The 27,678-nt window shown below is 45.9% G+C and overlaps 1 protein-coding gene across 1 annotated transcript in view; it reads right to left on the bottom strand.

Moving 5' to 3' along the window:
- Positions 1 to 27,678, bottom strand: part of LOC146199348 (sodium- and chloride-dependent neutral and basic amino acid transporter B(0+)-like) — a 37,433-nt gene that overhangs the window by 3,034 nt on the left and 6,721 nt on the right. The window contains exons 6-16 of the mRNA XM_084592108.1: positions 26,962 to 27,097; positions 26,077 to 26,211; positions 25,380 to 25,483; positions 24,710 to 24,834; positions 23,460 to 23,572; positions 23,086 to 23,214; positions 22,271 to 22,370; positions 15,712 to 15,812; positions 12,924 to 13,073; positions 11,187 to 11,336; positions 10,123 to 10,392 (exon numbers count right to left, since the gene is read on the bottom strand). Coding sequence (XP_084448234.1) covers positions 10,123 to 10,392; positions 11,187 to 11,336; positions 12,924 to 13,073; positions 15,712 to 15,812; positions 22,271 to 22,370; positions 23,086 to 23,214; positions 23,460 to 23,572; positions 24,710 to 24,834; positions 25,380 to 25,483; positions 26,077 to 26,211; positions 26,962 to 27,097 — 1,513 coding nt within the window. The remainder of the gene's footprint in view (positions 1 to 10,122; positions 10,393 to 11,186; positions 11,337 to 12,923; positions 13,074 to 15,711; positions 15,813 to 22,270; positions 22,371 to 23,085; positions 23,215 to 23,459; positions 23,573 to 24,709; positions 24,835 to 25,379; positions 25,484 to 26,076; positions 26,212 to 26,961; positions 27,098 to 27,678) is intronic.

Genomic DNA, 27,678 nt, shown 5'->3' with positions numbered 1-27,678 from the left:
CCACTGTAAAGGTCAAGGTTATGTGAGGTGACGTTAGTGTGACGTGAAACTAGAGGGCGCTAGAGGGGCGGGTGCTATACGTGTATAAATAGGAGTTCCGGGCTACTGCCTAGGTTACAACATTGCGCGAGATGGAGGAGGACGAACACCTTGCCACAGTATCGCGTCGGAACGCGAAGAAGGCACGTCGGAAAGAGGCCCTGAAAAGGCGGCGTGCCGAAGAAATCGATGAACAACGTGCTTTACGCTTGGAGAAACGCGCGATGTGTTTAATCCAAGCTTGACATTGAGCGTAGCCATGTACATGAAGCTTTCGCTTCCCTCCAGGGTTAACCAAATTAAACCACCAGCTAAATTTTGGGGCTATTGCGTTACTACCTTAGTATTTAATGTAAAACTTATTTGAAATAGTTTCATGCTTCACATAAATGAGTTTTTTTTTTTTAATGCCTTTAAACAGTAAAAAAAGGAAATAAAGCTTCATCGCCCCTTAAAATACAAACTTGTATATTTATTGGTTGAACTATAGTTCCTTTGTGTGAATTATTTTACGGTTCTTAATAGGGCTTTGAAGTGATATTTTTAGTGCTGTGATCTGATTGCCTCTCTAAAATGCTCACGAGTACCACTCTCGTTCAACCGTAGATAGTACATTAAACACATCGGTATTCACATTAGGGGCCATACACAAGCTCAAGACAGATTGCTGGATGTTTTTATTTCCACCCGGCCTTCGCGTTAAGAACAGCTGTTGTGCGTTACATTTTCCATCCGAGGTAACTGCGTATTTTTTCAATCATTTTGTTCTCTCTAATTGTATTTGTTACGCAATTCAATTCAGAGTTTTCAGCATGATGCTCAAAACTCTGCGCTCATGATTTCAGTTGTGCATGCCAATTAACTTTCGCCATTCTGCTTCATAGTTGATAACCCCGAATTAAAATTCAATAAAATCCGTAACAACCGAAAATGGCTGCAACTTCTACTGCGTACTGAAACAGTAATGCTAGTACCGCTGAAAGGGTACTTAACTACGAGGCGTAAGTCTATATAACCTAAAACTGCAGAGGGCATGCAAAGAACTGAGCGAATGTAACAAAGAACCATGTATTGCAATGTATAGTTCTCAAAACCAGAAGGCAATAATCACATCTGCCCCCCCTCCCCCCCTTGCCCCTCTTTCATACCAGACGTTCCCCAGTACACGACCTTTAGTTGTACGCATGCGCGAAAATTCTAGATGTTTCGTAACTGCTATGCAATGGACGCAAGATAGCGATTAGAATATATTTTTTTACTGACACCACTTATTTTTCATATAGCAGCACGAAAATTATCACTTACCTTTAGGGGCTCGCTTCCTCATTGGATGCAATCAGTGATGCTTTCGGGCCGCAGCTGCTGTCCCTTTCCATAAATTCGAATGCGCTTTGTCATTCACATTATATTTAAAACAAGTTCAAAGTCTTCCCGCATTCATCATTTACCAGTACATTACAAGCGGAGTGTATACATTAGACTTTAGGTCGCATCTTAAGAAGCTTTGAAGTAAATATATCTGAAATGCTTGCAAACAAAACAGAGAACGAAAACCGGGTGGTAATGCATGCGCGAAACACGAGATATCACGCATGTGACGGTCAGGTCCCTTCCAGAATAACTTTGTACATAAAAACCATCCAGAAACCTGTAGACAAGGACACGGTTTAACTCGAAACAGGCAGCGATTGCTTAGCCGTAGCCTTAATAATAATTGGTTCACAGGAAGAGAAAGGCGCAGTATCTGTCACACTTGCTCTGTGGACACCTGAACCGCGCCGTAAGGGAAGGAAAGAGGGTAGAATTTGGCACCATTTTATTTTTTTTCATTCCTTTCCGCGAGACGGCATCCCTCCATTTTTTCACCTTCTTGCCCCTTTCTTCCTCTTTTTCTTTTCTTCGTACATTTATTTGCTTCTGGCAAAGATTAGCTGCCAGAGGCAGCAGTAACACAATGTTTCGCCATGAGTTATCCTGAACTGGTTGCCTATTGTATCTAACAAGCCCCATTAATATAAAACTGAGTCGGAGCTATAAGTCACCTCAGATAAATAATTACTATGGTGTATATAAAGTAAGCACTGCGTGCAAATAATATGTCGCAGTCATGATCACGTACGGTTCGAGGGTCTTTTCATCGGACCAAAATACGTGCAAATGCTTGAACAGCCTTTAAAATTTTTAAAACTTAGGACGTGTCCACACAGTAGATTTAAAAACAACGTCCATAAGCGAACTGTCAAAGCATGAAAGTAAAAAAAAAAAACTTGAAGCTCAACAAATCTCGCTATTTCGCTGATGAGCGAACATGGCCCTATAAGATATGGCTGCCGTTCGAGGCGCTGTCTGGCAGTGCAACAAATTTCTGCCATCAATAATGGCATCGCTCACAGTAGGCACTTTTTGTTGCCAAAATATATGGCACATACCCACACAGGGGGATCGGCCAAGAATTGGGGTGCAGAGATATTAGATTTTGAGATGTATAACTACATCGCAAAAATAAATAGAAATAAATGCTAGGGAATAGAGAAGGAAATGTAAATATGAAAAACCAAAATAAAAAAAGAGTAAATACTAACGCACGCAGTAGGGGAATACTAAGATTTATATGTACAGATTAAAAATTTAAAGCATATTAGCAAGGCAGACGTTTTGTTTCTATTAAAAATTTTTGAATGGCGTTAAAAACAGACCTGTGGCTGTACTTTTAACGCGCACCCGCCGACAGTGGTTTCTACGAACAGGACGAAACGCAGAAACTCCACAATTGTAAGGTGAAATGGCTCATAGTGTTGCTGTCTATATGCACTTTGTAATTGTAATGGCTGCCTCTTCTATAGAAATTTCAGCGAGTGACTCCTGACGCAGTTACCTGAAACACGAATATTTTTTTTTTTTTTTGTTGTTAGGGCACTCGCTGATTCCTGACTCGGGTGTCTAGTATGCGAATGTAATCTCTTGTTAACAGTCTTAGGAAATTGGCGTATACAGACGACTGAGTTCTACAACCAACAGGGTTTATTTGACATAAAACCCGCACGTCATGCTGTATTACCACTCATAATCAGACACCCAAGTGATGGTGCCCCACTTTTGCCCACATATTTTAGGAACTTAGACACAACCTGGCAGTCTGAAGTACGAGGTTAGAGAACGGCTCCCCAAAATTTCGAAGGAGTCACTTTTTTTGAGCATTTTGCAGCTCAGGCTCAGTGGGAGGCGACAAAATGGCGACGCCGGAGGTAGCGCTGAAGACCCCCGGTGATCCAACGCCTCTTGTGCCCTTCTTGTGATGCTTGTGGTCCCTCTTGTGGTGCTTACGCTTTTGCTCTTTCTGCGGTTTATCTTGAGCGCTTACAGGACGCTTGTCAGCATCTTTCACTTGGGTTTCTTTCACAGCTGGTTGCGGCTGAGATCCAGGAGCGAAGCCTGGCAGTTCCACTGCGGTGGTTGAGGCTTTCGACAACGCCCTTCCTGAAGGCCCGACGCCTCCTTGTGCATACTCCTTTTCGAGCATCCTCCGCTTTTCCTTGAGCATGGAGCTGACTTCAGGTTGCCGTTTTTCAGCAGGTTCAATCAAGCATGCAGATTTATTTCGCTGTAGGGAGCGCTGGCCTTGGCCATGTTTATCGGACTCTCCTACATCAGCAGCTGGGTCGTGTGGCACTTTCTCCTCGACCTCTGCCGGTGCGCGAGGTTCGCTCTGGGGAACTCTCTTGTGAACACTGCCCCTCGTAAGTGTTTTTGTAGCAGCAGAGGGTTCCCTCAATGGGGCCTCATCTTCCGCCACGACAGACTTCTTAATGTCCGGGTGGTGCGACCGGTCTTGTGTTTTATCAGGTGGCTGTCCCGAAGATTTCCGCGGCAGCGCCGTACCCCGCTTGTGCGTTGCGGTTCGTAGAGTGGCAGCCCGAAGAGAATGACCTGCAGCGGAAGCTGGTCGTGAAGCAATTTCGACGCTTTGGCCGACCTTCCGTTCGATTACGTCGGCGGTAGACGTTTGCGCCGCTTGTTTGCCCACCACTACAATGGCTCCTGCTCCGCCGGCCGTACTTTCGGCAGTTTTCTTGGTGACGGCAGAAGCCTTGTGCGCAGTTGACCTGCCGTGCTTTGACTGCTTCTATGGAATAAGAAAAAAAACGACGCTTTCTGGGATTAATGCACGAGTTAAAATGATGCTGCCGTTCGTTAATTAGCATCCGCAATAAAATGAACCATTTTCACTCTGCAACCGTGGTTCACTTCGATTTCCTCTTGTTCGAACCCCGTGAACATTTGGTACTACCTTATCTCGCTACAGGTGACTACAACAATACAAACTTGAAGCCTTAAAAAAATGTAAATTTCGTTAAGCCATAGAGTATTAACCTCACGTTAAGCGAAAAAGCCTTACTTTTCAGGAGCTGGCAGACAAACTTTGACATGCGAAATTAATTTGCTATGCAAAAAATTACATGTATATGATAATTTAAAATGATTCCAGTGAAAAGGCTTTTCGCAAGTTTCAGATATTTGCGTTTAGAATAGCGCTCGATCCCGAACACATGGACGACAGCAGAGACGATCCAGAAGAGTCGGTATCTGGACATTATCTGTAAATGTTATCTTTCCTTGCCATCGTGCGATTTGAGTGCAGACGTCTTGTCATCAAAATTGTGCGCTCATTAATATCTTAATTCCACAGCCCTGGCCAATCCACTATATTTTAACCCCTTGCATTCCTGGTTCATTATTACCGAAAGACTGCAAATGCATTTACCTTTGCACTGACGGGTTTTGCCCTCTTGGCGCGTGGAGATCTTCCGGACCCACCACCTGAAACCATTCCTCCAGGCAATTCGGCGTCAGGAGATTTCAGTCCAGGCTTTGGCTTTTCTCCCAACGCGACGCTCTTCGTAGGACCCCCAAACGAGGCTCGGCCCTCCCTTTCTTTCTTTTCCAGCGACTCAGCTGGTTTTTGGAATGATTGCTGCCGAGACAACCGTTCCACTGACGCATTTATGCTTGCGTTTTTGCCATTTTTGATTTCATTTGACCTAATTTCAGTAATCTTTTGCGCTACGCATTCTGTATCTTGCATGGGGGGTTCCTTGGACGACTTTGATGCACATGGTATCCAAATGAAGACGTCGCTAGTGATAGCTCTCTCCTGGGGACTGAACGGGAGAGGTCTATTTAAGAGCAATAAATCTTGGACGCTCGGGCGAGACTGCCTGGATTTCGTCTCCAATTCCGGTTGCTCCACTGAAACGTCCTTCTTTTCCTTGCTGTTGTTATACAACTCGGCAGCGACTGCCTCAGGGCGTTCGAGTGAAGATAAAGCGTCAGAACGCCCGTTGGCTGCCAGTTGCTGAGACGGAATCCGCCCATTGCTTTTTGTCATCGTCTCCAGAAGTGGGTGGTGTGATTCGTGCGACTTTTGTCTCGGCAAGCTTGCGGCGGATTTCTTGGCAGACCCTAGTGTTACGTCGCTCAGAGATTTCTTTTCTTCAGCGATTTTTGATGTAGCGGCATTCATGACTTCGTTGTGGACAGTTGATTTCTGGCTAACAGGAACTTCTCGCCCACTTTGTGCTTCTGATCCTAAATCCTTTTCGTGCAGGTGACTGTGGTCCGCATTCACCTGAATGGAAAGTAGAACGAACTATTCTCACTCAAATAACTTGTTTCACGTAGACAGCTTGCGAGCTATACCTCTACGTTATATAGGAATTTAACGCTGAGCTGCTATTTCTTGACTAAGCATCACATTAGATGCTTTTATTTTCACCTTACATGCACAACTTCGATTTGCTTAAATATAACCAATCAAGCAATGAAAACCAACGGCCAGCATATTCCTGCCTTGCGATGCGGCAGTGACTTTTGAGTATGTGCGCATAAGCGATCTGCTCTTCGTATTTACCGTTTAAATCATGCACATTTATTCAAGTCCCCGAGGGATCGATACTCTAAAACGTGTCGATTGAACTTCAATTCATATCCTTTCACCATGTCGACACGATGTACAGGCATCAATGTTACGGTACAGCCGGCTTCTTTATCTTTCTTCCCCTAATAAGCAGTACTCGCACCAAAACAACAACCTGAAATAAAAATACTAAGTAAGACATCTGTCAAGAGGAACTTTTCTTCGTTTTATTCCTAAGGTTTTCGGTGCTTGCTTACTTTACACTCCGTTCCCAGCATCCATCGTATATTTTGCCTTACCTAATTGTAGACTTTTTCCCCTCTTTTTTTACATTTTGCCTCTAAGGTGGTTAAATTACTGCTTATCTAAGCTTTACCCCCCCCCCCCTCCCCCTTTTTTATTTCTTAATGCTAGCAGACGTCACTGGCGACGTATGGCCATGGAAAAGAACAAAATTGTTTTCTGCATACGTACGGGTCATGTTTAGTGCTGTGCTTTTCCTATAAATTGGCTATATATTTCGCAGTCAGGAAAACATTGCAAGGGCCCTCGCACACGATTACCAAGAGTCTGCTATAAGGGTGTGTACAAATGAGCACCTTATGAGAAATGTCGCTCCCTTCTGGGCTTAGCTGGTCCGGTGGCTCGACAGCGGCGTCGGACGAAGGGAGGACGACGCCAGCAATCTGCGAACTCTCCTGGAAGGTGGGCATGCTCGGTGCTATCATCTGAGAAACACCGATGAATTGTGGCTCTGATGTGCCTGCTCCTTCCGCTTCCCGAAACAACCGCTTCGGATCCTGTAAATACATAAGCGAGCACGACAGGCACGTCAAGTATAGAAGGATGCGGTTAGTTTGTTCGACGTAATGGAAATAAACAGAGCAAAGAAGGGGTGAGGAAAGAAGCCAACACAAGCGGGGATTATCGATAGGGTTTATTTAAAAAATATGACTTTTTTTTTAGTTACGCTAGGTCTGACAGGCCCAAGTCTGTATGTTTGTTAATGTATTGTGCCAGTAAGCTGCTGCTACTGCTATTATTGCTATTGCTATTATTATTATTATTATTTCACATTGATCAACATAAAAGTCTCTTATGCCTTCTTTGGTGTCAGCGACTGTTGGCTCCCTTAGAATGCATCTCATAACCATTAGTTTTTCCTAGATTTGTGTGCTGATCAGCCCACCGAGGGCCTCGACTATGAAAGCCTAGATATCATACGTATCCCGCAAATCTCACCCTCACCGTTAGATTGCGTTTCATGTGACCGGCACTGTAACACAGGACGTTCTACGTCCACCCCGTGGATGAGGGTGACGCTAGTGATAACTCGTAAGGATATGTTAAATACAGTATAAATACGAAAACAACAACTGAGCAACCGTTGCCATAGCTGAGTTAGTGGAGCACCGGACGCGAAATTCGGATGCCTTCGGTTCGGTTTCCACTGGCGACACGTGAGTTTTCTACTTTCGAATCAATTCACTCCATGATTACTTTATTCCTTCACACTGAACAACACCAAAAAAGAAAATCTTCTATCGTTTTCTTAGTGTCAGTGGTCGTTGGCTTCTTTATTATGTATCTCATAACGGGCCTTTCACTTCCCGTACACTTGTTTGCTGTCTTGGTGCAAAAGAGACCAGTGCTTTCACGTTCACAGGCAGCATGATATAGAAGCCAGTGGGGGAAGGCTGAATCGTGCTGCTCTTCCATAACAGATCTGAGTAACACTTCATTCACATTTTTCATTCAGTATGTTGTGTGCGTGAATGGGCATATGCCTTCGCTGTATATTTCTTAGCTGCGAGTAAGCTCTACTCCTACTTATTCCAGTGGATCATACGACTCAGTTATAAGGTAAACGCCGTATACATTGTCAAGATATAGGTCCACTGGTAGTCAACTGTAACAGTGCAATTCCCGGCAAAAGAGCAACTCGAAAGAGCGATGCGCACTTCGCAACACTATGTTCCAATGTGTGTATTCACTTCACTCTGCAAATTTATTGCCGACGCCGTAAATCGGAGTTAGAAGGCCATCCGCTAACCGTTGCAGTCCACTATGAATGTCCATTATCCGTCATGTGCCCTATCCCCCCCCCTCCCCGCCTCCTTTCCTGTACACTGATACCGGAAAGGTGGCTACAGCAACCTGTGCAGTTAAAATGTAACTTGAGAAAATTATTCGGCTTTGGTTATCAGCAATGATGATGGATGCCTTGGCGCAGTAGGACCTTCACGGCAACGACTAGTAAGATCGATTTGAGTAGATTATCGCAGCTCATCGAGGCCATTACGTAGCATCGCTTTGTTCTTATAATAAAGACTGGTGCAAGTACAGTGCTAAATGCGCACTCATTAGTCCTCCCTATTAATTCAATCGCATCTATCACTTCACTTCTAAAGAGCAGACACAAATCCAGTACAAATTTAACTAACAGTGACCTCCTCCATTAATGCTCCTGAAATTTCATAACGGATCAGTACAGCTCACTGTCCCAATTCTCCGATAGTGAAGCAGATTAAAAACATTATACAATCGCGTAACGCTCAACAATACGTCATCATACATCGTTGAGCTTTAGAAATACTAGGACAATGAACAGGAAACTACACGAAACACAGGTGCGCAAACTACCAAATAAACTTTGTAGTGCACACACACACACGCACACGCACACGCACACGCACACGCACACGCACACACACACACACACACACACACACACACACACACACACACACACACACACACACACACACACACACACACACACACACACACACACACACACACACACACACACACACACACACACACACACACACACACACACACACACACACACACACACACACACACACACACACACACACACACACGTGCAAAAGAAAACAACACAAAATACAACGTTGGACTCCTTACGAAAGCATCAGAAGTTTTGACTTCGAAGGAAATCTAATTGCAAAAAAAGAGAGATAAAATTTTACCAGTTTGTAGCACCTGCGATTTCGTAGGCAAAAATAGGAAAGAAAGGCTGGTGCTGTTTCGTATCTGCATCGCCTTTCCCGCAATCTCAAAGCGAACCGTGAGGGTGTGTTCATATTGTCTTTTCATCGCCTTAAAGGTTGTCCAAAATGTGCAGAAAGGTTAATGGCAAGAATGGGGTAGAGTGTGGTGTGCACGGTGATAGTTTTGTTCCTTGTCGTGTGAGAAGTGTGTTGTAAAGACTGGTCGCCGTCGTAACGGCTAAACGAATATCGTGACAACGTTGCCCGCGCGACCACTTAAGGCCACGTCATCAAACGTTGCAAGGATTAATATAACGGCAACGAATATTGTGAACCAATGCGCACAGAATGTGGCACAAGTTCCTCCCGCACGTTTTTTTTTCTTTCTGATCACACGGGAGTATAAAAACCTGCTGGCCAAACGATAAAAATTATTTGTCAGTCAGCGCTTTGCTCAGTCTTCTCTTTGTCGTTAAATGCGCTGTAGTTACGGAAGTCATTATTTATACATAGACAACGCGACAACGATTAACGACGTGTGTGAGGAGTTTGCGCCCGGAAGAGAAACAAAACAAAAAATTGTACGATTTTAATGGGAGCTCACTATTATAACGCGAAATTGTAATGCACTGATCTGATCTAACACAATATTGTGAAGCTTCGCCTAGGCCTGACGCGTCCGAAGCCGTCATTGCTGTGAAGCCTGCTGCCACCACTGCATAGTCGAAAGGGGCAGCGTACTACCATGTTCCTACATATCCTCACGACCATTCCTCATGCTTCGCTCTACGGCCACCAGGCTGTCAGTCTTTTTTTTCGCTACTTGAAAACGAGCAAAAACCGGGCTATATTCAGATTTGGCTCCGATATAACGCGAAGGGCGTTCTCAACAATGCAACTTCTAGAAAAGAAATATGAATGAAATCGAGTAAATACGGTAATTCTGTCAATTCGTGTAGTCGCCTCTCTTTTCCCCTAGATTGCGCTGGCTGCAGTTGGACTCGGTGAGTGACCAACTGGCTGCAGTGAAACAAGCGCGCGCTCGCGGGGTTTTGCGGGGCTGGAGTATTCGAAAAAATTTCCTCTTCCTCCGCGAAAATTGGGGCCTGCTCTCATGTAAACATACGATAGCTTAGCTTTCCCTACACTTACGTTCAAGTCATCCAGAACATGTCCCTTCGCCACTCTGGCGTGTACCACGGACTGCTGAAGTGAGCTCAGGCGTCGGGGCGCGTGCAGTGTCCCAGAAAGTGAGGTCACTCCCATCTTGGCCCTCCGAGCTGCCAGGGTGGAAGTTCCCGTCGCTGTCTCGGCGTACGCTCGATCGCTGACGAACGTCATTGCACTGGCCATGAATTCGGTGCTGGACGACGACGACGAGCTGTTAGCGCGCTTGGACTTCTTGGACGACCCGCGGACAACCTAGGGACCAAACGGTTCAGTGAAGCGCGTAAAAAAATAAATAAAAAAACGTGAGATAATTTGGTCCTGCAAAGCCAGCTCTGTCGACACCGCTTACGTGTAACCATAAGTTCAAGTAACCGCTAATGTGAGCGCACGCTAATGTGAGGTTCAAATATATTTTATTGCTCCCAGCACGATTCTCGCACACAAGCAGCTGCGTGTAAAGTTCCATCTACACGCTTTATGTCCTTGAAGAACTACTTAAATTAAGGCTAAGAAGAAACGAACGTTTAACATGGAATTTAGTATAAGTGATATGTACCGGCACGCAACAATACCGATGGTAACAATGAAATCACGGTAAACAGCCTTTCTTTTTTTTTTTTTTTTTTCATTTCGCACCCTCCAGAAAACTTTGTGACCACCCATTGAACTCGTGAGTTAGCGTTTATTTCATCATAGTTGTGGGATGCCGAGTTAGTAATTACTGCAGGCCAAACAACTGCGAAGTGCGGCTTTTGTTTTTGAAAATGCACTCTCGTTAATTAGAATTCGCTTAAATAACATTTTTAAAGTATTGGCACTTGAGCTTTGGCTCTGTGAACATGGCGTGTATTGGAAAGCCGCCTCTAAACTCCAACAAATTTGCACAATGGAAAGTGAACGCATGATCTAAAAGTGAACTTTCTGTAGTCACAGGTAATGGCAAGCGGTTTTGAGCAGGAGACTTAAGCCGCACAAATATTCTTTCACTCTGATTAAAGTGAGCTAAAATGAATGCCAAGATGACAAAACAGGGTATGAGGGATTGCCTTTGGGCCTCGCCGTGGCTTATCGGCCGCTCCCATTTTCTTTACGTCCGAGTCGAAGCCCTTCACCACCAGCGTCTGCCTGTACACCATGGCGTCCTGCCAGCTGACGGGAACCCACGTTGGCAGAGGCATCAGGCAGCTGCTGACTGTCTGCGCCGAAATGATAAGAAAGCAAAACGTGCTTTAGAACGTTTTTTTTTCCGCATATGATGTCAGCGAGGTGCAAAGGCGGAATAAGGTGATGAGGCCACAGTAAAATACATGCTTTGTAATAAAACCTGTGGAAGGCATGCAGTGCAAATCTTTGCGGAAATGTTGTGAATGGCGTGAGCTACCACGTAAGTAGTGAGTCAAAACTAGAGTGAATTTTATGACCAAATGTGAGGTCCGCGCACTGCGCTGTCGAATGATCCTCTTCATGGCTATCATCATCATGACGTGATAGGAATAAGTACCAAGTTTTTCTACAAAAATATTTCATCGTGCATATGACCAAGCCGGTTACCCGAGCTCCAGGAGGCAGAAATAAACAGACCGCAGCAATTGTTGTAAAAGAGAAACGACTGTGTTGCTTACAGCTAGTACAATGCTTATCTACATAGACAAAACAAAGCCCGATTTCCCCGATTGCATGCATTGAAGGAAGTATTTTCATCGTGAAGCTCAGCGGTGTCGTCATGCTTATTCTGGGGCTTGTTTCGCCTGCCAAGATTTTGAATAAAACTTACAAGGGTTCATTGAGGGGGGGGGGGGGAGTCATGTGCACAAATTCGAAAACATCACGAGTTCCGTGCCTGATTTCGTTATAACTTCTGCGTTCCACTGTTGCCTAGTTGACGTTTCTAATGGTCATATTCGGACGAAGTCAAATTTTGGAGTTCGAGGAATCAACATTTGGGGTTGGCTGACCCAAATTTGGGAATAACCGCTATGCTCGCCATACTCAATTTAGGTTTGACACCTAATTTTGCTCATATTTGGACGATCATCAAATTTTAGAGGTCAAGGGAGCCAAGATTTGGGGTTGTCCCATATAACTTTGCATATCACCACTGAGTTGGCCACACTCAAACTAGGTTAAAGAAAGTTTATGGTCAAATTCTGAAGAGGTCAAATTTCGATGATTCAAAGGGGGGGGGGGGGGGGGGGGTTAAGAGTTTAAGCAAGATACAGTACCCATCTTAATGCCTAACTAGCTGGCCAAGTTTTTTTTCTGCATTTATGATCTCATCTTTTATATATCAGCTGACCAATAATTTCGTACTTGGGATCTTCGAACCACAAGCTTTTATTTTGGATAAAAAGCAACTGATCAAAGCATTTATATTAGCCGAAATCAATACAGTGACGATTGATTTTGTGTCACCCGATAAATACCTTCTGGTGTGAAGACGACTTGATGTCTAGTAAAGATGACGATGAAAGAGAACAATTTAAAGTGCTAGCATCGCGCATGCATTTTGATTTATATCGTCGTAAAAAAGACCCCGTTATGGCGCCTTATTAACAAAAATGGATTGATTTTTAAAAACAGAAGCTGTGCAGTGTACCGTTCTCCACGCTTTACCTTGCAAGGACCACGAAGATTTCGTCATTCCTCCTAGCCTTTTCAATTTAAAAACTGCATAGTATCTCAGCTAAAGCTTTCCAATTCAACAGTAGCTAGAAAAGCTGCTGTACCTATAGGGCGTCACATAATGGCTAACAGAATATCGAGCTCCACAACTTCTTGCTCACCATATGTGTTTCATTCATGAGGACAACGGCGAACACTGGAATGCAGCTGAGGTGAACAAGATCAAACCACACCATCGTGCCGTAAATCCAAATAGGATATTGACCCAACGCTGGCCAGCGCTGAGAAGTAATCTTGGCTGAAAACAGGGTCTGCAAGAAAATGGAGACAATGATTACTTGGTGCTCTTGTAAACGCGAAAAATCGTGTTGTCGTTATTACAAAAGGCGCAAAAAGCTCTCTCCAGCTTTATAGAGTGTGTACAGACAAGACAATTCCCGGACTATCAGAGCGACTGATGCGGAAAGGAATCTGTTTAGCACGTGAGCTCCAATTTAGTGAGCGTTTTATGCAGGAAAACTAAGTTCATATATACTCACGACAACAACATCTTGTTTCATTTTGATGGTTCAAACCTAACATAGTTCCACGTGACGCGCCCCATGCTCGTCAGATTAAGTTTTCTCTCGTTTGTGATTTATTTGGAGCCACTCACACAGAATGGGCACATGTTGGAACTTGGGCTAGCACTTACAAGTGGCTGCGTATACTGCGGTGTTTGGACTGGCCCCTTCTCGTGTGAAATTTAATGAATAATAGTAAACCGACAGCTCAGCGCGAGAGGATTGCAGTTAAGCACGCTTCGGAGACTGTTTTGACCATAAATATTACATTATTGTTTTTTGCTTTCACTTAGGCTGCCCACGGCAGACTACCATCGTCGGCTGTTCTAATATTAACACCTCAATGTCGTACTACTGAGTACTGCGAAGTGAAGGTTATGCGAAAGAAAGGAACGCGAATTCATGTTGTAAAGAACGCTGCAAGTGCGTGTGCATCGTCATGCTTCTTTCAGGGTTGCATGTAGCACGTTGTGCCCAAGAGCAACATCGCCTCGAGTACAAAGTCTGAGTAACTTTAGCTGAAAATTCGATTCGATTTAATAACTCCAAATAAAACAGTCTTTTCTTTGTACAATCAATTATTTTCAGCGCGAAAGAGAAGCTGATTTTGTACTTGCCACGCTTGCAATCTCGAAGCTATCTACCTATACCACACGAAACGGGCATTCCTGTCTCTATAAAGAATGGATATACACAACTACATAAACAATAAGTTCCGCTAGTTAGCACGTTGAAAGCGCTGTACTATTCAGTACATAAGATCAGTATGACTCAAGATTTGATCCAGAGGCAACAAACGAACTTTTTCAGTGACACGCGTTTTCATCACAAAGGGAAGTTAATGCAAAGGTATAGCGATACCACACTGGTGACACTGACTAAAATGTAAGTGCTACGCACCAGAAGCATGTGAGAAAGTAAATTCAGCAAAGCCTAACCACATGTTAACGTCAGCAACCCTCTTCTCGACTATAGTCATCCTTTAGGGAAATTTTGAGGTCATTACTGAGGAGACGTTGCCATCAGTATGGCATTTTGTGCGTGTTTATTATTCACCTGAAGCATTAAAATGATTTTTTTCGGCAACAAACCGTCTAAAAGCGTGAACGAGCGTGATTAATACATCGCTAAAACGGTGCAGCGACCAAATATCAAATTTCCGGAGATCTTCACTATGGCGTCTCTTATAGCATGAGTCGCTTTGGGACGTTATACTTTTTAAATAGAATCAAATCAAGCCTTTCGTGGTCCGGATCTGCGGTTACTACACGTTGTAAACACATTTTGGTGCCACTTCCTAGAGCTATTGTAGAATTGTTCAGAAGTGAGGAGAATAGCCAATCTTAATAAGCAAAGTGTCGTCAAACAAATGCTTAAGCCGATGCTTGCTGCACGCATGACAGTAGGAACTCTAACCATTTTCAGCACCAGTAAACATGATTTCCACCGCTTTCCATCTTTCGTATGTAAATATGAGCTTGCAAGGAGGCCTTACACAGCGCATGTCCGGCACTGAAGAGCTAACGAATGCCCAAGAGAGAACCAAAAATAACCATGCTGTTGGTACCCCGATCACATATGGTAACAGTGTGTAATTAATGCATGAACTCGCTAACAAGGAAGAATAACCTGAAAAAATCTGCCTGAACTATTTAAGGCTTACTCCCTTAAGTCATTTGCCCTTTGCTCCTACAGCAAAAAGAGTCATGTGATCCAACTTGGGGAGCATGATCGACGTCCGCACCGTTCGCTTCGCTGCATTGGTTAAGCTCACGTCCAAAATTCTGATGGCGCCTTGATCTCGGCTTTACTAGTAAGATATAATATAAACGTGTAGTTAGCGCTTATCATATTTTCAACTGTCCTGGTGTCGTGTGCTGTGCTGAACCTCATGATGATCATTCCAGCCCAGTGCCTAGGCACCCCATGCTCTACTTTTTGCAGTTCTATCGTATAATCAGACACGGCGAGCTTCTGAGCGGTATTACATATACGCAGTGAAACATTCCTACTTTTGTAATGTGTTTTTGGTATCGTGTGGCGGCCAGTTGCATGAAGTGCTGCACAAATGAAAATAAAAGCTCTGTTTAAGGCGATGTTGTTTAAGTAATTTTCTTCGAGAAGACAAAGCTACAAGAAGGCGATGTTGCTAGCTGAAGTAGCAGTGCATATGTTTTACGAGGAAATAGCCAAAATTAAGGGACCTGTCAATTGAACGCAGACTTCAGCGTGTCCAAAGCGTCAGCCCTGTCAGGGCTAGGCTTTAGCGTACTTTTATGCGTCGTCCTGCGAAAATGGAATGAAGCTATATAGTTTACAATACAAAAAAGTAAATGCAATGTTGTTCATGGCCGGTTAGGCCACCTGCGAACGAAGGCGTACTTACAATTATCGTCAACGGTATGATGGACGCCAAGCAGACCTTCACAAATGCGCTGCTTTCACGACCAGTCATCATCCGACAAACTACGTCGAGTCGCCGCTGTCCTGCAGTCAATGATAAGAATCGTGAGTTTTAGAGGAGGAAGTTTTATATGCACAAACTACGTCATTTAGTCAATTAAGAAAAGAGAGTAAGACCAACTGGCACGAAGTTATGGGGCAAACTTCCGAGGAGTAACCTGTGAGGAGAAACGCTGGGTGATCATCTCAGTATGGACGAGTGGCTCAATTTTTATTTAAAGCCACTCAAAAATGCGTTTTGAACAATTGAACGTGCGTATATGTCTGAAATAATAATAATAATAATAATAATAATAATAATAATAATAATAATAATAATAATAATAATAATAATAATAATAATAATAATAATAATAATAATGTGAGACAGCACTTGCACAAAACGTCTGTTCTATTCCAGAGCCAGCTGGCACACAGCGCGCGACGCTCCGAGCAGCAGTCAGCGATGATGATGATAATGATGATGGATCTATACAGATGAAAGAGGTGAAAGTTCACGCGTTGCGCTCACACAAATCCCCCCGACAAAAGAGCGGCCACCCTGGTCGCTGATTACAGGGATGAGGGACGACGGGCATAGGGCTTCATGCGCGAGGCGTGGACGATCTCTTCGGAGCGACGACGTCGATCTGCGACGGTGTGCGAGGGAATAACGCGATAGTTCACCGGAGACGTTTGTTGGAGTACTGTATAAGGGCCAATGTAACGATGGAGAAACTTCTCACATAGGCCAGGAATGCGGATTGGTGTCCACAGGAGAACTTCATCACCGGGGTAAAAGCAGGGAGTTCGATGGCGTTGATCATACAGGGCTTTGCGTTCCTGTTGAGCATCTTCAGTGTTCAAACGGGCAAGTTGGCGACACTGGGCCATACGAGTGGCAAACTCTTCGCCCAGAGATTCAGACGTAGAGGGAGCAGAGAAGAAAGTAGTGTCCAGTACTGTCGATGGTTGACGGCCATAAACTAAAAAGAAAGGGCTATAACCAGTAGTGCGCTGAACAGCGGAATTGTAGGCGTAGGTGACGAAAGGTAAAACGTTGTCCCAGTTCCGGTGATCAGGAGCGATATACATGGATATCATGTCGGACAAAGTGCGATGAAACCGCTCGATGAGTCCGTTGGTCTGAGGGTGGTAGCTAGAAGAAGTCTTATGGACGGTGTTGGCTGCGCGCAGTACTTCCTCAAGGACTTGAGAAAGAAATGTCTTTCCACGGTCGCTAATGAGAATACGAGGAGCACCATGACGCAAAACTATCGCACGCAGGAAAAAATCGGCGACTTCAGAGGCGGCACCGGAGCGAAGAGGTGCGGTTTCAGCGTACCGCGTTAGATGGTCGATGGCAGTGACAACAAAACGGTTGCCGTCTGACGTCAAAGGGAGAGGACCAAATAAGTCAATGGCGACCGTGTCAAAAGGCACAGATGGGCAAGGTAGAGGTTGCAGTAGGCCAGCAGGAGGGGATGTTGAACGCTTGCGATGCTGGCAAGACGGACATGATGAAATGTATTTGGCGACGCTGGCAGAAAGCCCAGGCCAGAAGTAGCGGCTCTTGATACGGTCGTAAGTTTTAAAGTGGCCTAAATGTCCAGCAGTGGGGTCGTCGTGGTAAGCCTCCATAATTTTAAAACGAAGGGAGCGAGGGGCAACGGGTACCCAGCGTTGACCCGTAGGGTGATAAACGTCGCGGTAAAGTGTTCCATGGTGAAATCGGAACCGACGAAGCTGACGGCGCAAGCGACTGTTTGGGACAACTGATTCTCCACGGAGGCGAGCGATGATTGTGCGGCAGTAAGGGTCAGTCAGCTGCAGGGACGAGAAATCAGCATTGTTGTCGAGTGGAGCTATAGTGATGGGTGCAACATTCAGGTGGCCAGAAGAAGGCTGACTCGGATGGCAGCAGGGAGAGGAGACCGTATGTGGGGCCGCGTCAGTAGGTAGCAATGGGCAGCGGGAGAGGGCGTCAGCGTCGAGGTGTTTTCGCCCAGATTTATAAGTGATGGTGAAGGTGTATTCTTGAAGACGTAGTACCCAGCGACCCAGTCGACCCGATAAGTTCTTCAGCGATGACAGCCAACAGAGTGCGTGATGGTCTGTGACAATGGTGAAGTGGCGGCCATACAAATAAGGTCGAAATTTTTGAACCGACCAAACAACAGCGAGGCACTCTTGCTCGGTAATAGTATAATTACGCTCAGCTGCAGTAAGCGTACGACTGGCGTATGCGACAACTTGCTCTTCAGACACTGCGTTGCGTTGCAAGAGAACCGCGCCAATACCGTGGCCACTGGCGTCTGTGTGAAGTATGGTGGGCGCGTCAGCGTCAAAATGGCGAAGCACAGGGGTGGAAGTGAGTGCCTGCTTGAGAGCTTTGAAGGCGTCTTCACATTCAGTGGACCAGGTGTAAACCACTTGGGAAGACACGAGCTTGTGTAGCGGGGCAGCAATTGTTGCAAAGTTCCGAATAAAACGGCGGAAGTAGGAGGCTAAGCCAAGGAAGCTGCGAAGATCTTTCTGACGTTGGGGCCGAGGAAAATTAACGACAGCCGTAATTTTTTCGGGATCAGGCTGGATTCCTGCCTTACTGACGACATGGCCGAGTACTTTGATGGTCTTACTGGCAAAGTGGCACTTCTTGGTATTCAGCTGAAGCCCCGCCTGGGCAAGGGACGTGAGGACATCAGTGAGACGCTGCAAGTGCTGAGTGAAGTTTGACGAGAAGACAATGATGTCGTCGAGATAACATAGGCATGTTTTCCATTTCATGCCGCGAAGCACGGTATCAATCATGCGCTCAAAGGTGGCCGGCGCATTGCAGAGTCCGAAAGGCATCACGTTAAATTCGTAGAGACCGTCGGGGGTAGAAAAGGCAGTCTTGTCCTTGTCTGCATCGTGCATAGGAATTTGCCAGTATCCCGAGCGGAGATCGAGACTGGAGAAATACTCAGCGCCTTGAAGACAGTCTAATGCGTCATCAATACGAGGCAAAGGGTAAACATCCTTGCGCGTGATCTTGTTAAGTGCCCGGTAATCCACGCAGAAGCGGACTGAGCCATCTTTTTTGCGAACGAGGACCACAGGTGAGGACCAAGAGCTCGTGGATGGTCGGATGACATTTCGAGCAAGCATGTCAGCAACTTGCTCCTCAATGATTTTGCGTTCTGCTGCTGAAACGCGATACGGCCTTCGTCGAACAATAGCAGAGCCGTCCGTCTCTATGCGATGAGAGGTGACGGAGGTCTTCCCCAACGCTGAGGCGCACACATCAAAAGACTCTCGGTGCCGCAGGAGGACGTCTAGCAGAGCTGTGGACTGCTCGGATGTAAGGTCAGGGCTGATGGCGGCTGCGAGCGCAGAGGATGTCGGAAATTGAGGCTTGGCAGGAGGCGGTGGTGCGCTGGAAAGTGTGTTGAGGGGAACGGGATCGCAGTCAAAAATAAACCCAACTGTGGCTCCTCTGGGCAGTAAGAACGGCTGGAGAGTTGTATTAAGGGCCGCAACGACCGCGCAACCGCGGGTGAAGGAGGTGAGGCACGAGGCAAGAGCTAGGCCGTCGGAGGTCCACCGAGGAGCGGGCATAACGAAGGCTTCGCCATCGAGAGGGTAGTCCAATGCCACGATGATCAGCTGCTCGCGTCCTGGGGGCAAAACGAAATCAACTGCTGCGAACACGTGTGGTGGTGAACAATCAGAAGTCGGTAATGTATCGGGGTCCGCAAGATGAATAAGGCGCTCACGGCAAGAGATGAGGGCGGACGCCGACGATAAGAAATCCCACCCCAATATCATGAGATGAACGCACGTGGGGAGCACAATAAATTCGATATGATGCCGCTGGTTATCGATGAGGACACGTGCTGTGCATTGGCCGGTGGGTTTCATAAGAGTTCCATTAGCTCCACGAAGTGGCGGACCGATGTATGGCGTTATAACTTTGCGCAGATGAGAACACAGAGAGAAATGCATGACGGAATAAGCGGCGCCGGTGTCGATGAGGGCCTCAACGTACAATCCTTCAACAATCACTACTAACATATTCGACGGTCGCCCAGGAGGAATTGTAGATTTCGAACTCGAAGCAGCTTTCCCTCCAAAAACTGCTTCGGTTAGTTTTCCGTTATAGGTTGGAAGGGTTGCGAGGCAGGACGAAGCGGTGACGTGCGGCGAAAAGGCGAAGGGGATCGGCGTCGGGAAGGACGCGAGGGCCGTGAAACATTGGTGGAATTCGGAGGAGAGGAAGAACGCCGGTAAAAGTCTGAGTAGGGCAGTGCAGAATCATCAGGCTGGCGCACGCGGGCACGTTCAAAGGGAGCATAACCCCGTTGCTCGTCTTGTTGGCGGCGGCGACAGACACGGGCAATGTGGCCACGTATCCCACAATAGTAGCACACAGGGCGGGAGGGGCGCCAGGCTGTAACAGGACGATGCACTGTAGGATATGGCGCCATTGCCGCGACGTGACCGCACACGGGTGCCGAACAAGTCGGGGAAGGCGGAGTGGGTTGCCGTGAAGTAATCTCGGCATAGGTTGGCAAGGAATGTTGGGGGGCGTTGGGAGGCGGCGAGGGAGGTTGGGAGGCAATGGGAGGTGGGGCAGGTGCCACAGTGCAGTTGAAATTCGTCAGTTCATCTTTGATGATGCTGCGCAAATTCACCGTTGCTGGCGGAAGAGTTGGAGATACTGCAGAGGGGTTGGTGAGGCCGTAGAGCTCCTCCCGGATCATGGTGCGGATTAGGGACCGCAAATTTCCATCTATGAGGGAGCCACCATCACTGGGGTCTTGCACGAGGCGGCAGGACTGTAGCTGGTCCAGACGTTGACATGTGGATGTGATGTCAGATACGGACGACGGGTTTTTAAACACGAAGGCATTGATAGCAGCAGTGTTGATGCCCTTAATTAAGTGGCGAACACGCTCAGATTCAGGCATAGCAGCGTCGACACGGCGACAAAGGGCCAGAACGTCCTCGATGTACGACGTATAGGACTCGCCGGGCTGCTGGAGACGAGCTTCAAGTTTTTTCTTTGCCTGCTCTGAGCGACCAGCCGGAGTGCCGAAAATTTTCTTTAGCTGGTCCGTGAATGTAGGCCAGTCAGCGATGTCATCCTCGTGATTGAGGAACCAGGTTTTGGCGACGTCAGCCAAGTAGAAGACGACGTTTAGCAGTTTATGAGCGTCATCCCAGCGGTTAAATGCACTGACCCTGTTGTAGTTGTCGAGCCAGTCGTCGACATCTTCACCGCGAAGGCCAGCAAAGATTTGGGGATCGCGCTGGCGGCTGGTGACAGTCCAGGCAGGGGCAGCCGCAGTAGGAGGAGACGCCGGGGGTGAGCGAGCACCGTTGCCCTCATCCATAGCACAGGACCGTGGACGCAAGCGAAGGCCTGAACGGAGCTCCAGGGAGAACGGTAGGCGGGTCTAAAGCGAGAGGTGGGGAATACGAATCGCACCTCCGCCACTTGTGAGACAGCACTTGCACAAAACGTCTGTTCTATTCCAGAGCCAGCTGGCACACAGCGCGCGACGCTCCGAGCAGCAGTCAGCGATGATGATGATAATGATGATGGATCTATACAGATGAAAGAGGTGAAAGTTCACGCGTTGCGCTCACAATAATAATAATAATAATAATAATAATAATTGGTTCACAGGAAGGAAAAGGCGCAGTATCTGTCACACTTGTTTCTGTGGACACCTGAACCGCGCCGTAAGGGAAGGGAGGAAGATGAGAGTTAAAGTGGAAACAAAGAAAGAGGAGCCATAGTGGAGGGCTACGGAGTAATTTCAACCACCTGGGGATCTTTAACGTGCGCTTACATCGCACAGCACACGGACGCCTCTTCGTTTCGCCTCCGTCGAAACGCAGCCGCCGAGGTATATGTGTCTGGTTATCGCCCAAATTGGTAATGCGTTCTAGAGTAAAGCATGCCAGTTAACGTAAATTGCCGTTTTAAATCTAATTTGAAGTTTAAAAAGTCATGCTAACGATGCTATACTTGCTAGTTGTGTGAAAGTGGCACAGGTGGAGGCTTTTTTCTTCTTTTGAAAAAGCCTTGGTATACTTACTCGGGTACTATTTTAGGGAAAGTGCTGCGTGTTTCTGTCCTTGTTGATTTTACTGGTTATTGGAATGACAGGAAATAATTTACTTGGTGTAGAGTACAGACGTTGGGAATCGGGAGAAAAAAAAGCAGCAACGGTGACTTAAACAGGTACCATTCTGTCAACGACACGACTCGTTATTAGCTACCATATTTACTGAATCTGATTTTATATTTTAAAGCTGCAGCTTCAGGTTCAGGTGCGGAGACGTTCATTCTCCTTCAATTACTGCATTTCAGAAAACTGTACGCAGCCTCGATGTCAAAAGAACATCAAAACGACTGTTATGTCGAGAGTTTTGTGGCATAGGCTATGTTACTGCAGCTTAGCCGGACGTTACAGTGCAGTTTGATTCGTTTCAAGATTAATAAAACGTACCGCAGAACTGCAGAAACACGATGGACTCGAGAAAAAGCATGAAGAAGCGCAGATTCTGGTCATGATTGTGAACTATAATTGCGGCGATATGGGCACCGCCCTGAAAAAGACGCGCCGATTCTTTATCAGGTGAGGCCTACGCCATCGCTTTTCACAGCAACACATTCAGTGCAACGTTGTTTAAGAGAAGCAAAGACACAAGTTCCAAAACTAGGGGCAATCCACTATGGTGAAACAGATTTCTGCGTGAAGCTTGTGGCTTGTAGTCGTGCTGACTTGTGAACTTATTTTGTGACCATAAAGTCACAACCCCTCCACACTCTGCGATGCACTAATGAAAATGCGTTCACTTTTACAAGCAGCCGACAGAGTTCACAGATTATCGAAGCCTTTTTTTTTTTGTTTTTGTAATATCATATGGCCTTCTGCTCGATTCACAAGCGAGTTTCTGCGAATTTGTACTCTTTTATTGTTCATTCACTAGGCTCTTCGTTATTGACAACTGGAAATTAACATGCGCATAAAGAGAATGCACATTACGCCCGCTTTCCAATCGTCAAGTGTTAAGAAAGCAACAGGGCAGTAGCTTATGTAAAAGTGATGGCTATCCTAGTACCATTTCTTGAGGCTATGGGATATATCTTTGTTTACTTTCGTTGTCCTTTACATGCGTATGCTTTAACTAAATGCTCTGCATTTGTTAATATAGGGAATATAGTGTAATATAGGCAAGCCTAAAACCGTGCTCTGTTTGAGTGGTCAGGAATAGGAAAAGCGCTGAAGTAGATGGACATAACATTGCACATAGCACTCACGGGACTGCAGACGACAATGCTGACCATGAGGAGACACACGCATACGAAGAAGTGTATCAGCGTCCGGTTCAGCAAAATGAACGGCTGGGCGGCGGAGAGAACTTCGATGACGATGTCCGGAACGATGAGCTGAAAAAAAAAATGCAACAACAAAGGGGCTGAACGTCGTGGCGCAGCGGCTTTCCTCCCATCACGATTTTTCTTCGTCACTATCGAAATCTCGGAACCTTTTGTCAAAGACATATTTTTCTGACATATTGAAGAAGCGCTTTACGCAGAAAGGAACCTCAAGGTCGTCCGAAGGTGGAATCTCTCTGCGTTAAATAACTATGCGCCAGCGATCGCGGAGCACTTAAATACCGTGACCAACTCACAAACTTCGGGAGCATCGTCGAGAGGAGCCACAGGCAGTGGACGTGGCTCCACAGCTGATGGTACGGCACCAGGCTTATGGCTTGCGGCATGATGCCCACGACAAAGTCGGACTCTGCAAAAACAATGGCAATAATTGTGGCAAGTCTGACATCTGCATACGAAGCACTACCAACGTCATATTATTTCGTCTCCAAGCATAACGCAGTAACAGGGGTTATATTTTAATTTCTAAATTTATATAAAGAAAGAAACACGACGTCCTCAAAAGTTGAAGAGGCGAGCAAGTTCAGTTAAACGATCTAAAATGGCACCGGACAAGCTTCCGTGAATATACGCGTGCATAGGTATAAATAATGAGTTGAAAAGCGCTTCGATCATTTATGAATTATTTTTAGCAAACATCTGACCAGAAGGTTATCTTCAGCAGGACTAAAATGTGCGCGCAATACTTCCATAATCCGAGTGTGGAGATGGACGAATGAAAAAAAAAAAAAAAGAGGATACACCATAGCTGCGTTAAATGAGGATGAGTAAACAATTATCAAGAGCCTTCACTGCACAGTATAATCACATGAATTACGAGTGGAATGAGCAGTCCTGGTCAAAAGCTGCAAAATTGAGCTGTCATAGCTCGCTAAAAACCCAAAGGGTCTCGAAATGCTAGAAGATTATTATTATTTTTTTTTTTTTTATCAGAGTGAGGAGCGGTCGTTGCTAGCATTCCAGGTCACTTTGATGTTTAATAATGCAGCGACGGCTTCATTGTACGGCTGGCGAGAATTCGCTTTGCCCTCGGCTTTGCAGTCGACTTTTCTAAGTTCAGTTGCTATACTGCCTGTTTATTAGTGCGGCACCACATAAATTTGCACAGCTTAGAACGCCACTACGATTAAACCATTTGGCAGCAACATGAGATAGCAAGCGTTCTCTGCTCTTTGTGATGAGTTGCTCTTCTATAAACGGATAAGTATCTCCGACTGCCAGGTCAGCGATATAGTTCTTGTACCCATGAAGAGACAGCCGACCCAACCATAAGGGTGTTCTAAAGACGATAAGGGCAGATAAGAACCATAAATGGTTGCGTGGCAATGCCATAATACCTGAAAGCTATGTCTGCAATCGCTGTCTCGTGTGCTTCAGATACACACCACACGAAAGAAGACGAGACACAGGTGCTGTGTCTCGTCTTCTTTGTTGTGGTGTGCATGGTTCGGAGCAATGTTTTCCCCAACTCATGTGCTTCACTAACCGATGCCGACAAGCATGCGGACGTCGATGCCGACGGTCGAGGCCAGGTGACCGAGGAACATGAAGGTGATGGCTGTTCGAAGTCCCTTGGTTGCCGTGTCCGCGACGAGCACGAAGTTCACGTCTCTGTTAAAAGCGGATTGAATTTTTAAGTGCAGTGTCACTATCGTGCTTTACTCAGTAAAGAGGCGTTGTCACATCGAAAGCATGGCAGGTTTGTTAATCAAAATTTAGATTTTGCTGTCCACAGGAGATTATGAGCGTACACGATATTTTTCTACTGTATTTCCCGCTAAAGAGTGGAAAAACTGCACAATATGTACGACAGTGGCCAGGATGGTTTACTGATTCTGTATGCGTTGGGTTCGCACGTAATGATGCGCAATGACAACCTAAGTATGGGCTTATCGTGATTTTCCTTTTTAAACCGAACTATTATTCGATGTTAGCGGAAAGTGAACAAAAACGCAGCAGGTCAAGTTAAACACACTGGAGAGATCTTAGCTAAGGAAAATCTAATCTACTAGTCTACAGCACCGCAGTATAGATACATGCACCATAATAAAAGTATCACTAAATGCGTGTGCAAAGGGCCTATTCTTTACCGCTACAGGCAATTACTCTGAAACTAAGGAAGAAAAAAAGATGAAGAATAAGGTAAAACTTGTCACCGCTGGTACTCGTTCTTGAAGTCGTTGAACCGAATGATGCCTAAGTACATGGAACCGGTGACGCCGAAACTTTCCAGAGACACGTACAACGCGCTGCACCACATCTGGAAACAAAATTTACAGTTTCGAAGCAGCTGCCGGAAAGACTACATTCATAAGCTATTTAGCATGGTTGCGACTGAAGTGCATTCTTTTATGGTTGCTCGGGAGCTTAGACGTATATCCATTACGTGCTATCACACTAAAAACAGTGCATGCGTTGTTGGCGGCCGACATACTGTGGGAGCGTATCTAGTAGCTATAGATCACTTGTTCTCAGCCAAGGTGGACTATGCCAAGAGGGCAGGGATGAAGGTGGAGGTGAAACCACCGAATTAGACGTCCTCGCTCTCGTACAATCTTCAGAGCCCTTGAACTGACATCGTACAGTACACCGGAGCTATTGCAGTTAGTTTCCATCACAGGCATAGCCTTCTGTCGCCATTCGACTACAAGATTTCTAGCTGTGTTTAACCATTTGCCTAGACGCTTGTCAGCGTTAGAGCATGGCCTACGCATTCACACCTGAAGAATACGTTAGTAACGATCACTTGTTTCTGCTAAGCAATTGGCTACTGATATGGACCAGTGTCAAGCTTTGAGTTGTGTTGGTGCTTTAGCGCCTGAAGAAAGTGAATAGGTTTATGTGGGTTTCGACCTGTAGATTGGCGGCGTAGCTCCAGTCGGCATAGAGAATCATGCTCAGGCCCCCCATGGCACCGGGAAGGGTGGCACCACGAACCAGCAGCAGGACGGTGGTGCCCAGGTGGAGCCACACCATCGCGTACAGGAACTGCGTGAGCATTGATCACGTCTTACACTAAGGACCAGCAGTTCAAGGGAGGTCGAGCTAAGGTCCCGACAAACACCGGACACGCTAGTCTCGCGGGGTAGGTGGGAAAGGACGTGGCACTACAGACGAAAGGTATCAGCGCAAAATCTTATTTTTCCATCTGTACGTGTCTTCTTCCTTCTAGTGACGTATCCAGTCAAAGTATACGGCTTATCACGGTTACCTTGTAGTCAACAGTGGAATTTTATTGCTTCACGGCTGCGTCTACGGAAACTGAGCGTAAAGCGCTACAGTGCAATGGTTTTTATTTGTGAAATTTTCTGACTGTTAATCAGCCTAACGGGTGATACCTTTAATAGCAGCCGACAGATTTTCACGACAGCTTAGTCTACACGAACTAATTTCTAGGTTGCCGATCTTCAATACTGTATAATTTTCAAATTCAGCATATGAAGCTAATTAGGGTTATTTTTGATTAAGTATAATGATAATAAGTATTTCATGCGCTTACTCTGCAGAGCTCCGGTCAATTCACAAGATATGCATCGAATTTTCTCTACTCCAGCGTCAGAAATACGAGCTATTGAAAAGTTCAGTTGATGGCGACAAGAACGCTGAAAACTGTGATGACACTGATGGCATGCTATTCTAGTGCGACAGGTCTCGTAGAGTAGGGCGTACTGGACATATTCAGGGAAACAGTGTGACCGGACGAATCGCGGGCCCGAATGAGCCTGGCAGATTACTCACACGCTTGGCCGTGGTGAGTCCCCGGCGGGCAAGGGCGAACACCAGCATCCACATGGCGGCCAACGATAGAAACGGCTGAGCGCGGATGTCGCTGAGAGAACGCATGTCCTCCTCCACCCAGTCGGAGGGGCGTCGCCTGTGTGCCAAAAATAAATACATTGTTTTTTCCAAGCTATATGGTAAAATATGTAGCTCATAATAACCCAACAAACTAGCCTTTTTAAAGGTCACACATATCTGGATAGCATGGTATCAGCAATACCAGGTTCAGCGACTGTAGATGTTTTTGGCGACGATAGTTCTGTGTGTTAGTGGGGATTAGGTTCGGGTAGGTTGGGCGCTAACAGCGGGGCAGTTATAAACGTAATAGCGAACATTTAAGCTGCTGCTCCAGTTTCAGTAGGCTTGTAACTATGCCGGATGGATTGGCCCATATCTTTTAGGATCTCTGGAAATACTGCTATGAGGTAACCACCTTTAAAATGCTACGCCTGAGACTATTAAAAATATCAGGCACGTGTTTTGTATCATTATTCCATCTTCTGAAAAATTATTTTATTCAGCGGTGATGCGTTCTTGTTTTGGTGGAAGCTTAACTTTTAGCAACAGAGTTGAAACTTGGGTCAGTTGGTACATGTTCTTGAAAGAAACCAGTCAAAAGACGAAGCACAAAGAGGAAGACGGGGCGCACACATCGACTGGCACACCCAGTCGATG

The sequence above is a fragment of the Amblyomma maculatum genome, chromosome 2 (genome assembly GCF_055883805.1).
Source record: "Amblyomma maculatum isolate TAMU_Amacu chromosome 2, ASM5588380v1, whole genome shotgun sequence".
In the NCBI taxonomy this organism is placed as follows: domain Eukaryota; kingdom Metazoa; phylum Arthropoda; class Arachnida; order Ixodida; family Ixodidae; genus Amblyomma; species Amblyomma maculatum.
This window is presented reverse-complemented; position numbering and strand designations above follow the sequence as displayed.